Here is a 12,630-nt window from a genome sequence, read left to right as displayed (position 1 = left end):
ATCTCTTCTCCCCCCGGTAAAGTCTCCCCCCTCTACTTCAATACTTCAGTAGTTCTCAAACTGCCACAGTTTTCCTCCCACCTCCCATTTCTTCTCCAGGTATTGTTTCAGCTTCTCCCAGTCTGTGTTGAACTGCCCTGAGTCCAGATCTCTCAGTTTTCTTGTCATCTTGTCCATTTCAGCCATATACAGCAATTTGTAAGTCCAATCTTCAATAGTTGGCACTTCTTGTACTTTCCATTTTTGCGCATACAAAAGTCTAGCTGCTGCTGTCATATAAAATATCAACGTCCTGTGTTGGGCTGGAATTCCCTCCATTCCCAAGTTCAGTAGCAGGAGTTCTGGGTTCTTATTAATTTGAAATTGTAAAATTTCACTCATTTCTCTTATTATTTCCCCCCAGTACTGCCTGGCTACCTCACACGACCACCACATATGATAGAGGGAGCCCTCATGCTTCTTACATTTCCAGCATTTATTAGAAGTATTCAAATTCCCTAGCGCAATCTTCTTTGGTGTCATGTACCAACGATAGATCATTTTATAAATGTTCTCTTTGATATTAATACATGTCGTTGTCTTCATTGTAGTTTTCCACAAGTGTTCCCATGCCTCCATTGTTATTTCTTTATTAAAGTTTATAGCCCATTTCACCATTTGTGTTTTAACTATCTCATCCTCGGTATACCACTTCAACAGTACTTGGTATACCTTGGATATTCTTTTCTTATCTTCTTTAAGAAGGGTCTGCTCTAGTTCCGAATTCTCTATTCGTATACCTCCCTTTACAGAGTCCGAATTATATAAGTCTCTGATCTGTCTATACTGGAACCAATCGTAGTTAGGTGATAGTTCCTCTTGTGTCTTTATTCTAAGTTTGGATGCTTCAGTTTTAGTTATTTCTTTATACGTTAAACATTGTTGTTCATTATCAACAGCTCTCGGGTCTATCACCTCATATGGAACCACCCACAAAGGGGTTCCTTCTTGTAGATAAATTCTGTACTTCTTCCAGATTATGTATAGACTTCTCCGAACAAAGTGATGCAGGAACATCGAGTTGACCTTTACTTTGTCATGCCATAAATATGCGTGCCATCCAAATATTTTTTTATATCCCTCTAGGGCTAATAGTTTCTTGTTCTTTAATGTCATCCATTCTTTCAACCAAACTAGGCAGATTGCATCATGATAAAGTCTCAGATTGGGCAGTTGCATTCCGCCTCTTTCCTTTGCATCTTGTAAAACTTTCACTTTCACTCGAGGCTTCTTGCCTGCCCAAACAAAATCTGATATTTTCCTCTGCCATTTTTCAAATTGTTTGGAGTCTCTGATGATTGGTATTGTCTGTAGCAAAAACATTACTCTTGGTAACACATTCATCTTAACTGCTGCAATCCTGCCCAACCATGACAAATTCAATCTATTCCATTTAATCAAGTCTCTCTCTATCTGAGTCCATAGTTTTTCATAATTGTTTTTGAATAGATCTATGTTCTTTGCAGTTAATTCGACTCCCAAATATTTCACTTTACTTGTTACTTCACAATCCGTTGTTTCCATTAACAATTGTTGTTTCTGCTTAGTCATATTTTTGCATAATATCTTTGACTTCTTTTTGTTAATGAAGAAACCTGCCAAGTCTCCAAACTCCTTGATCTTATCTATCACTCTTGGCATGTTCTCCAATGGGTCCTCTACAATTAACATTATGTCATCCGCAAATGCTCTGATCTTGTATGAATAGTCCTTTATTTTTATTCCACGAATTTCATCATCTTGACGTATTTGTATCATCAGAATCTCCAATACTAAAATGAACAACAATGGAGATAACGGGCAACCTTGTCTTGTTCCTTTACTTATCGTCAATTTCTTGGTCAATTCATCATTCACCACAATTGCTGCAGTCTGGTCTCTATAAATTTCCTTAATTGCTCTGATGAATCTTTCTCCCAATTGTAGCTTTTCCATAGTGGCAAACATAAAGTCCCAGTTTAAATTGTCAAACGCTTTTTCAGCGTCAACAAAGAAGAAACCAACCTCTTTGTCACAACGCTTGTCATAATATTCAATAGCATTGATCACTGTCCTTAAGTTGTCTCTTATTTGTCTGTCTGGCAAAAAGCCTGCTTGTTCCTCCTCTATGACTTCCGAGAGCCACCCCTTCAATCTCTCCGCCAATATCTTCGCAAAAATTTTGTAGTCATTGTTGAGTAGCGATATAGGTCTATAATTTTTCACATTAGTCAGGTCTTGGCCCTCTTTTGGGATCAATGATATATTCGCTTCACTCCAAGTTTCTGGAATCCTTTGATCCCTTAAAACCCCATTCATCACCTCTTTTAGGAATGGTGCCAGTTCATTAGCCATTGTCTTATAGAATTTAGCCGTAAGTCCATCTGGCCCTGGCGCCTTTCCTAGATTTGCAGATTGTATTGCCTTACTTATTTCCTCGTCAGTTACTTCACTATTCAACTTATTTCTCCAAGCTTCCGAGATTTCTGGAAGTTTGGTTTTCTCCAAATATGACGCTATTGATTCTTTGTTTACTTCTTTTTTATTATACAGCTTAGCGTAAAATTTATAAAAGGCTCTACTAATGGTAGCCTGCTCCAAATACGTTTTGTTATCTTCGCAAATTTTATTTATTATCTTCTTTTCCCTTTTCTTCTTCAATTGCCATGCCAGGTACTTCCCAGGTTTATTAGCACCCTCAAACGCTTTTTGATTCAGTCTTTTGAGATTCCACTCCAATTCTTTATTGCTCATTGCTGTTAGCTGTTCTTGAAGTATTTTAATTTCCTGGTATACCTTCTTTTTCCCTGGTCTCTTTTTTAGCTGTATTTCTTTGGCTTTTATTTTCTCCTCAATCTCTTGTCTTTTCTCCTCTTTCTTCTTTCTTGCTCTACCATTTAAGTCCATTAGTATGCCCCTTACAACCGCCTTGTAAGCATCCCAAACTTTATTGGTTGGTACTTCTTTATTCACGTTGTATTGTATAAAAAACTTTGTCTCTCTTCTCAGTATTTCCATATTCTCTCTTTCCTGTAACAAGTCCTCATTTATTCTCCATGCTTTCCTTTTTCTCTTTTTTCCAAATTTCCACATAATTGGGTTGTGATCTGAGCCTACCATAGGCATTATTTCTACCTCCTTAGTCCATAATGCTAAGTCTTTTGAGGCCCAGATCATATCAATTCTTGATAATGTAGAATGCCTTGCAGAATAAAAAGTAAACTGTCTGCTTTTAGGATATTCTCTCCTCCATACATCTTCAAGAGTCTCTTGTTGAATCAACTCAAAAAAAAGCTTTGGTAATAGTCCTCTTTTCTTTTGTGCCGTTGTAGTCTTTTTGTCTAGTTCCAAGTCTGTCACTCCATTGAAGTCTCCAGCAAGAATTATCTGGTCGTATGCAAGATCGTCTAAATGCTTCCTTAAATCCTCAAAGAAGCTTTCTTTTGCACCGTTAGGTGCATAAAGTCCGACTACCAACACTCTCTTTAAATTCCAAATACATTCCACTGCTACAAATCTAGCTTCCACATCTCTCATAACAAATTTTGGCTGTAGCTCCTCTTTTATGTACAACACCACTCCTCTTTTTTTCTTGTTGGAGGCCGCTACATATTCTTTGCCCAATTTTCCAGATTTTAAATATTTTACATCCTGCTTTCTAATATGGGTCTCTTGCAAACAAACAATGTCACATTTTTGTTTTAGTAGCCAGTGAAAAGTATTTTTCCTCTTATTCGGTGAGTTTAGTCCATTTACATTCCAAGATAATACTTTACACTCCATACTCATGATCTTGTTGGTAAGTCTTTTTCATTGTCCTTAATAAATCGCTCCATCTCTCGCTCAGATCTGATGCGTTTTTTGGCCCCTCCAAACTCAAAGGACACTCCTTCCGGTAACTCCCATCTGTACCTGATTTTCATGTCCTTCAAAATCTGAATTAGCACTTTATATTTTTTCCGGTCCAGTAACACTGATCTGGGCAGTTCCTTCATTATAATAATCGTCTTGCCATCAATCTCCAATGGATCTTGAAACTGTTTTGTCACAATCCTCTCTTTCATATTTCGTGTTGTAAACTGCACAATCACATCTCTTGGTAGTTTCCTCTGGGTTGCTATTCTCGAATTCACACGGTATGCCACATCTAGGATAGCCACAACTTCCTCCTCCTCCTTCCCCAGGTACTCAGCCAACACCTCAGTCATCTGTTCTTGCGCTGACTTTCCTTCCACTTCTGGCAAGCCACGAAAACGTAGCTGCTTCTCCATATGTTTAGTTTCTGCAACTGACATTCTCCCCTTCACCAATCTCATCTCTGTTTGTTGCGTGTCTGCTAAATTCTCCATCGCGTCTTCTACTGTTTTAACTCTCTGCTGCGTTCCTTGTAATTCACTTCGTATTGTTTCCATACCTTTTTTCACTTCTGACAGCTCCGATTTTACTGTCTGTGTAACCTCTTTAACCTCTTTTATCAGCTCCAATTTCGTGTCCTTAAGTTCTTTAATCATATCTAAAAGTTTTTTGTCCAGGTTTTTATCCAGGTTTTCTATTGCCGATTGCCACTCTTTTTTTTGACATCGTGGGGCTTGCTTTAGCTCGCTCCCACGAATCCGCTCTCTTCCTTAACTCCGTGGCGTAAAATTTAACGTTTTTCTATTTTAAATGTCCCGGTCTTCTTATAGAAATTAAGTTTTAAAGAGTCCAAAATGTCGGGCGTCTTTTCTCTATGGTTTCTCTATGATTTTGTAATCCAAGATGGCCTACTTCCTCTTCCGCTGAAGCCGCGACCCTTCCCCTTTCAAAAATGGCGATTCCCTACTTCCTGCCCTCCAGCAAGGGCCGCTTCTCTCCAGCCACTCTATTGTTATTACGCACTTCCTGTCTCCCGTCTTCCCACAGCAGATCTCGCGATGGTGTCTTTTTCTCACAGCTCCAAAGCCACAGGTATTCAAAACAATAGTCCCATTTCTTTAATAACTTCTTTAAACTTAGTCTCTTTTTAAATTCGATTCCTGCCGAGTCTTCCCCTCCTTTTCACTAGTCTGTTGCAGTTTAAAAATCTACTTTTTTCTCTCTCTGTTTTTATCAATCTGTCCCGTCTCAGAAGATAATGATCTTTACCTTCTCTTCACTTTTCTCGGGTTGTAATCGCTGTTTCGATTTTAAGTTCTCCTCTCAGCTTCTTCCCCCAATCGATGCTTGGGTATGTAGGTCTTATGCCAGCCGAATTGGCCCCAAAACTGCCGCAGAGATTATAGCCGACCCGTCGCAAGGTGGGACCTCAAGGATCGGGGGGAGACTCGTTGTGTAGAGCCCCCCCTCGTCCGAGATCTAGCTCACCCTAGGGTCTTGAGCGTTCTTTGCCTGCTCCCCGCCTGAGAGCAGTCGGCCGCGGGCTATTTTCACCCCGCCGGCCGGTTAAAACGGCAGTCCGGTCAGCTCCGCAAGTGGAGCTGCGTTAGACCTCCATGGATCCCAAACAGGAAGTCGCCACATAGTCTCTTTTAATGTATTCTGGGCTGTGCCGGGCAGTATCATTTCTTCCAACATGGATCAGCAAGAAAATATAATAATCTGTGGGCTTAATGATTCTTCCTACTCTTTCTGTCACATCCTGGATGCATGCACCTGGTAGACAGCATACTTCTCGAGTTCAGTCGACACATTCTACCCTCTACCCCTCTCAGTAGGGAATCCCCAATTACCAGTATACGCTTCTCCTATATTGGGGAACAGAAGCTCGAATCCTCTCATCCATGGGGGCCCAAGAAATTTCTTTTGAGCTTCAAGGAGGTTGGGGGAGTAGCCCTTGATCCAGCGGTCCAGAATCAATATCTATGGGGAGATCCTGGAACCAACTGATTAGCATCACAGGCTCAGAATATCTCCTGATTTTCCTGCTCTTGTGCGTTACATTCTTCCACGCACCTGCCTCCTATATTGGATGCTCCTCTATATGCTGAGATAGCTTTCCCTTCTCCTCCTGTTGCCCTCTGAAGAGTGCTTCATGTGTTCTGTCCATGAACTCTTCACCTTCCCTTATAAAATGGAGTATGGAAAAGCGTGCCTCAAATCCCTTGATCTTCTCCTCCAGTAGGGCTACCAACTTACACTTGCTACAAGTGTAATTGCTGTTACCATCAGGTAAGAATATGAACATGCCACAGACTTTGCATGCCACTGCTTCAACTCTCTCACCAGCCATGCTGATGCAATCCATTGCAGAAGTGGTTCAGTTTTTATTGTACTTCCCTGATAACTCCCTTGCCAAACTGCCTCACAAGACTACTTGTGAAAGGCTTGCAGAAGCAAAAAAGCTTAGCACCCTATATGATGTAAGAGCTGAAGAGGAAGAGGAAGAAGAAGCAGAAGCAGAAGCAGAAGAAGCAGCAGAAGCTACCAACAGGGAATCAGAATTTTTGCTGCAAATGTGGAGCTGGGAGAAAAAAAGGCCAACTGCACAGAACAGGCAGTCTGAGCCATCCTATGAGTCATTCTATAGCATCTTGTTATCTTCTTCCTGATGGCTGGTATGATTTTGAGTCAAAGATTAGTTTCTTTAACTGGTTTTTATCATTTCACACTTTGACTGGGGGACTCTTCTATCTATAACAGCAGATCTACCTATCCCTAGTAAGATAGCAACATCATGAACCAAGGCACAGAGCTCTAACACTGGCACAATATGAAGCATCGGAGGGGTATAGCATGAGAAAGAAGGAATGACTCTGTAGTACAATTTATGCATCATTCTAATAGTGTTTTAGTCACCAGAGAGTCTTCTATGCCAATACAGCTAACATTTGCATATAAGCTGTTGAAAAGGGGCTACAACTCTCATGAAGATAGCCAAATTAGACATGCTGTTCCTTAGTGTGATGACACAGCTAATAATATATTTAGAATCCATGTAGCCTATAACTGTTGTACACGAACAGCAACATATAACATATCGTAAACTGTAGATGTTGGGCTGAGTAGATTAATTATACTAGTATGTGATAAAATCTTTCCTGACAGCTGAATGATGAGTCACTGAATTAAAGCACACATGTGGATGACTGATTCATGTCACAACATTCAGCCGCAGTGCTCAGAAGAAACAAAAACCAATATTTCCTCCTCAGATTATGCAGCTAAGCAATGTTCAATGGCTAGCAGTAGAACAACAAAAACAGTTTCTGGTAAACTAAAAAAAAATGAATACAATGAACCAAAATATTTCAAAAAGCAAATGAGAGCCGATTATTAAGGCTTACAGAAAAGCTAGTATTAAGATTAAACTATTCACCTCATTTTAGTATCATTTCCCCCTCTTCTAATACTTATCTAAAATATCTCTTCATCCAGCTCAGCAGCATTCCTCAGTTTTGATGCAACTTATTTGCTGCAGGGGGTCTGATTACACATTACAAAAACATGAGTTCTACCTTATCTTAGTAACTGTGTGACTGTTCCACCCTGTCTCTTCTATTTACAATATCCAACTGCCTGACTACTCTGATGATGGGTTTTCACAGGTACTTAACAGAATGATCAGATAACCTTTTGACAAACTTAAAGTGAAGTGTTTCCTTGAGTCAATGAAAGATTGTTTGCCACATTTGAAAGCCTTGTTGTGAAGAGGGAGGAAAAGGCCATTTTTGAACCGGTTTCTCTTTTTTTTACTTTTTATTTTTAACTTTTTCATTTTTAACATAGAAAACAATTTCAACATTTAACAATCAACCTTAAGAAAAATAAAAAACAAATTAATAACAACAGTCTTGTGAAGGAAAGTATATGCATTACAAAGGTTAACAGAATACAAAGTCTTAAGTATTTTTTGGGCAAAGCAGTGTCTGTAGTTGCATAGTTTGAGATGTAGTCGAAGTATGGGAACCACCTTTCCATGAAGCTTGATTGGAAGGCTGAGTTGTTATTTGTTATTATTTGCTCTGATATTTTGTCCATGGCTATCATGTCCCAAATGTTATGCATCCACTATGTTACTGTTGGTATTTTATTTGATTTCCACATTTGTGCCAACAGAAGTTTGGCTGCCATCAACATTAGTGCTATCAGTTCTTTTCTAAGGGCCGGTAGTGTTAAAAACCTCAAATACACCCTATTTCTCTTAATCTGCATCTTCATTAAAGTTACTACTGTCCTTAAAAAGATAATTATTTGGCTATTGCTTTAACATTATCATAAGAAATATGAGCTGAAATTCATGGAAGCCCCTTCTCTCTGTCAAAAAATCAGAAACAAATGGCTTTTTTTGGAAGAGGAAATGAAAGGTACATCTGCCAAAAACAGCAGTTTATGTTTTTTTATTTATAGGGAGAGGTGAATTCTAAACACGAATTTGTAAAAAACATCCAGATGACTTGTTGTTTTTTTTTTAATAATCAGGCCTCCTTAAGGGGTTGATTTTTTTGTATGCCTCTTCCACAAGTCTGTCCCTACCAGCCCTCAGAACTTTATTTTAAATATATGTATAATAGGAAATGGCTTGGTTACCTTGACAGCTCTCCCCGGTTCTGCAGCTTCCCATGCTTGTTTCATAGCTTTGATCTCATCAGCTCTCTCAGTGTCTCTTTTTACATCCAGTGATTCTGCTTCATTTTGTTCAATGACAAAACGCAAGATCCAGTTGGGCTTGTTTGGATCAGATTGCTAAAAATTAAGAACTCAAGAATATAACCGGAAAAGCATATATTGCTTTAGATGCATTACCTCTCAAACTGATAACAGCAATCATTGATAAGCACTGCAGCAGACTGTTATTGCCTATGAATGCCAAAGGATAATACCAGACTGCGATATCCTTGAATGTATTGTATAGCCATATACTGCAGTTTGTAAATCATTCCATAAAATTCATTAGACAACATACATTGTTCTTAGACTTGCTATCCAAACTTGTCTTTTTTAGTGCTTGTACAAAGAAAATGCTAGCCAGATTTTAGTGTTCTGCTGCTCTGTATCTTGCAACCCTGGTGATACAGTAGCGGTACTGAGTAGCTGCTTGACAGCTGCTGTCAAATGGCTGAAAGCAAACCAATTGAAATTAAACCCAGACAAGACGGAAGTGATGCTGGTTGGAAAATCAGAAATCTTTAAGAACACTGTGCTTCCAAACTTTGATGGGGTTCAGTTGACCCTGGCTGACTCAGTGAAAAGCCTAGGGATTATATTGGGTTCAGCACTGCTGCTAGAGAAGAAAGTAAATGCAGCAGCAAAAAACGCCTTTTCTCAACCTAGACTACTCTGGAAGATGCCCCCTAACTTGATATGGCTGATCTGGGCACCTGGATTCAAGCCACGGTAAGATCAAGACTAGACTACTGTAATTCACTCTACATAGGTCTCCCCTCAAAGTCAACTTGCAGCTGCTATAAAATGCTGCAGTTTGTTTACTTTCAGGAGCTAGATAGAGCATGCATATCACTCCCATTCTGCAGTCACTCCATTGGCTACCCATCAGTTACCGGGCTTAATTCAAGGCCATGATTATAAAGCCCTTCATGGCCTAGGCCTCTTATATCTGTGAAACCACCTCTCTCCCTATGTTCTGCCACAGAAGTTTTGTGCATCTGAACAGGGCCTTCTGCAGATACCACCCTACAGTTGGGCTAAATCTACGCGTGCTTTCTCTGTGGTAGCTCCCACCTTGCGGAATGGCATGCCTGAGGAGACTATTCTGCTTTTTATGTGCTTCTGTGCTTGGCTGTCTATTATCAGTTTTTTTATTGGTATGCTTTATTATTATTATTGACCAGATTACTGTGCTTTTACTATTGTGATTTGCTTTTATTGTTTTTACTGTAGGCTTGGTTTTGTTTTATTGTTTTGAGCTGCCTCAAGTGTGTCTGGTGGCATAAATATGGAGATTTGCTGTCCCATAGAAGTGCCTCTTTGCCTCCAGCTGTGCTATGTATATTTGTAAGTAAATAAAATATTACAAAACCACTATAAGTCTTCAATGCTTTCTCCTGTAAAGGGAACTAACCTAGGTAAGTGCTAGCTCCTATAAATTCTTACTGCTTGGAGAATTGGGGCACATGTAGCAATATAATGCCGAACCATGGCCATGGACAGATGAACATGGGCCAATTACTCTCTCTCAGCCCAACCTATCTCACAGGATTACTGGTTAAAATGGAAGAGGGAAGAATTATGCTGTAAGCTGTTTTGGATACCAATTGGGGAGAGAAGCAGAGTATACATATCTAAATAAAATAAACTATAAATCTAGGAGGAATATGAATATGAGAAAGGAAGATGAGTAGGCAGAATAGAGCATACGATCCTGTAGCTTGCTCCCAGTTGCTAGTCCATGTTTGATACAGCACTACATCTAACACTGTGCCCCATTATTAGCGGCATACCTACAGCCAGAAAGAATCAACTCCTTTTAAGTTTACAGATGCACCCCCCTCCATCTAGTTTGTAAGATGTCTCCTTATTCTGAGGTTATCAGATGAATTTTTACTTACAAGCCTGGCACAGACAGTAACTGTTAGCTGAAAATCTGGCAACTGGACTGTTGAAAAGATGTACGTTGACAAAATTTCAAACTGATAGTTTAAGACAGGTGTCCCCAACCTTTCTGAACTTATGGGCACCTTTGTAATTCTGACTGACACAAGGTGGAATGGCACAACCACAAAATGGTTATCATAGGAGGTAGAGCCAACTAAAAAATACCAGGGAGAGATGTCATGCAGAACTCTAATAGTAACTCTTCAACATTTCAGGAGCCAGTTCTATTTAATAGAATGCATTCGAAATGAACATATTCTTTAAAAGTATTTTCTTGCACACATGCAGTTTATCTTCAGTTATGTAGTGAAGATCCTTGTGCTGAGGTGGCAGGTGCTACCAAAGCATTTTTTTTAAAAAGTCTGCACAGCCAATCAGATCTACTATGGTTAATTAGAAGCACTGCTGGGCAAAAGCCCCAACTGGCCCTGCCCACTTTCTAAAAATACTTGGTGAGTGCCTGGAAAGTTGTTGGCACCTATGGGAAGCACCGGTGGGGGGGGGGGGCAAAATAACTGTGTCACTTACATCCTCTTCCCAACAGACATGTTGGAAACTACTAAAGGCATTAGGTTATAACAGCTGAGGTTCTTTTTCTTGTTTTCCTGTTAATACTAACAATGTATTGTATGAGACTCAGTAAACCGGGGGACCTGAGTTCCAGGTAGCAGCAGGAAACTAAAGGGAGACTTAAGAGGCTTTTGTGGAAAAGTGGGGTTTTTTTGTGCCCTGTGTTCATCAACACAGCTAAAAAATACATGGATGGGGCAGGTCATAAAAACAAGGGGGGACGTGAGTTGTTAAAATATAATACCAAACAAAACAGGGTTGTATATATCTGTAACTTTTGTTCATCTTTTTTTTCTGTACGGGCACACATGTGGGACTGCGCATGTGCAGGCCTACCGCCCAGAAATTCTTCAGTGCTTCTTTAAAGCTCCATTAGGGGCCATTTCTCCCAAGTCATATAGATACCCACTTTCCCACCTAAATGGGCACGTGACTAGCCTGGAGAAGCGACCCACTTCCCTCAGTTCGCCTAAGCTACCGCAACCTCAAAACTGGACCTAGCCAGAAAGTTCACAGTGGGGCAAGAGGGAGGGTATGTGTGTGATTTTGAAGCCACTGCCGAGTTGCATCTGGCCTGATTAATGTCAGTGCATACTCCCCTTCAGCTTCTCTCCCCCCGCCTCCTTTTCCCCAGGAGCTGATTGGTCTGTGTGGAATTAACCACTCCCACCCTCCTCAGCTTTCTGAATTCCTTTCCCACCATTTTATCAGTAAAGTGAGTTAAGGGTCATAAGGCTGCTTCTCTGTGATTTGTTGCATTTTGTAAATGGATGGTGTCAAAAATTGCGTGAGGAAGCCAGCAGTCTTCTGTGAGGAACTGGACTATTGCTCCTTTTTATGAACTTTTCTAGTACAGCTCTCCATAAGATTTTTTACATCCATAGGATTTTTTTGCATCTTTGGGCAAAATAACACTGAGCCGTTACAACACCCCTAACAGGGAGGATTATGCTTTTAGGGAATACAGATTTTAAATTGAATGAAATATTCAGTATTTATAGGTTTTAATTTGGATTAAACTAAAATGAATGAGATTTGGAAAATTTTAAATTGAACTTTTAGATTGAATAAATTATTTATAATTGCTGTCTTTATTCACGTATTTATATATTTATATGCTTATTGTAATTATTGTACTTACAGATTTACATTCCTCTAAGCATAGGTCTATGTATATAACGGTTCTTCTTGTAATCATATTATAATTTTGTACATCACATGTTATAATATCTAATGTAATAATGTGATAATGTTATATATAGTCCCTAACAATATATCTGTCAAGGGCTTTTCTCTAATTATTAGCGGTGCCTTTAATTTGTAAATGATTCTTATTGGTTACTATATATAATCTATGGAAAGGGAGGTGCCATTCCCTCCCAGGTATTGGATATTGCTTCCCTACAGATTTGCAACTTTATTTGAACTTCAAGGGCGGTAATTGTAAGTAAGTCTTCTTGGGCTGCAAAAATCTCTGTATATGTATAATTTATTGTTGTTTGGGGCATTTTG

The 12,630-nt window shown here is 39.5% G+C and overlaps 1 protein-coding gene across 4 annotated transcripts in view; it reads right to left on the bottom strand.

Moving 5' to 3' along the window:
• Window positions 1–12,630, bottom strand: part of ADGB (androglobin) — a 219,992-nt gene that overhangs the window by 11,610 nt on the left and 195,752 nt on the right. For 3 of the 4 annotated variants that reach the window (XM_055001570.1, XM_055001578.1, XM_055001587.1), the window contains one exon: window positions 8,524–8,679. In XM_055001570.1, the coding sequence (XP_054857545.1) occupies window positions 8,524–8,679 (156 nt within the window). Of the gene's footprint in view, window positions 1–8,523; window positions 8,680–12,630 lie in introns of those variants that run through there. The other variant, XM_055001596.1, reaches the window with a different exon arrangement.

The sequence above is a fragment of the Eublepharis macularius genome, chromosome 1 (genome assembly GCF_028583425.1).
Source record: "Eublepharis macularius isolate TG4126 chromosome 1, MPM_Emac_v1.0, whole genome shotgun sequence".
NCBI classification, from domain to species: Eukaryota; Metazoa; Chordata; class Lepidosauria; order Squamata; family Eublepharidae; genus Eublepharis; species Eublepharis macularius.
This window is presented reverse-complemented; position numbering and strand designations above follow the sequence as displayed.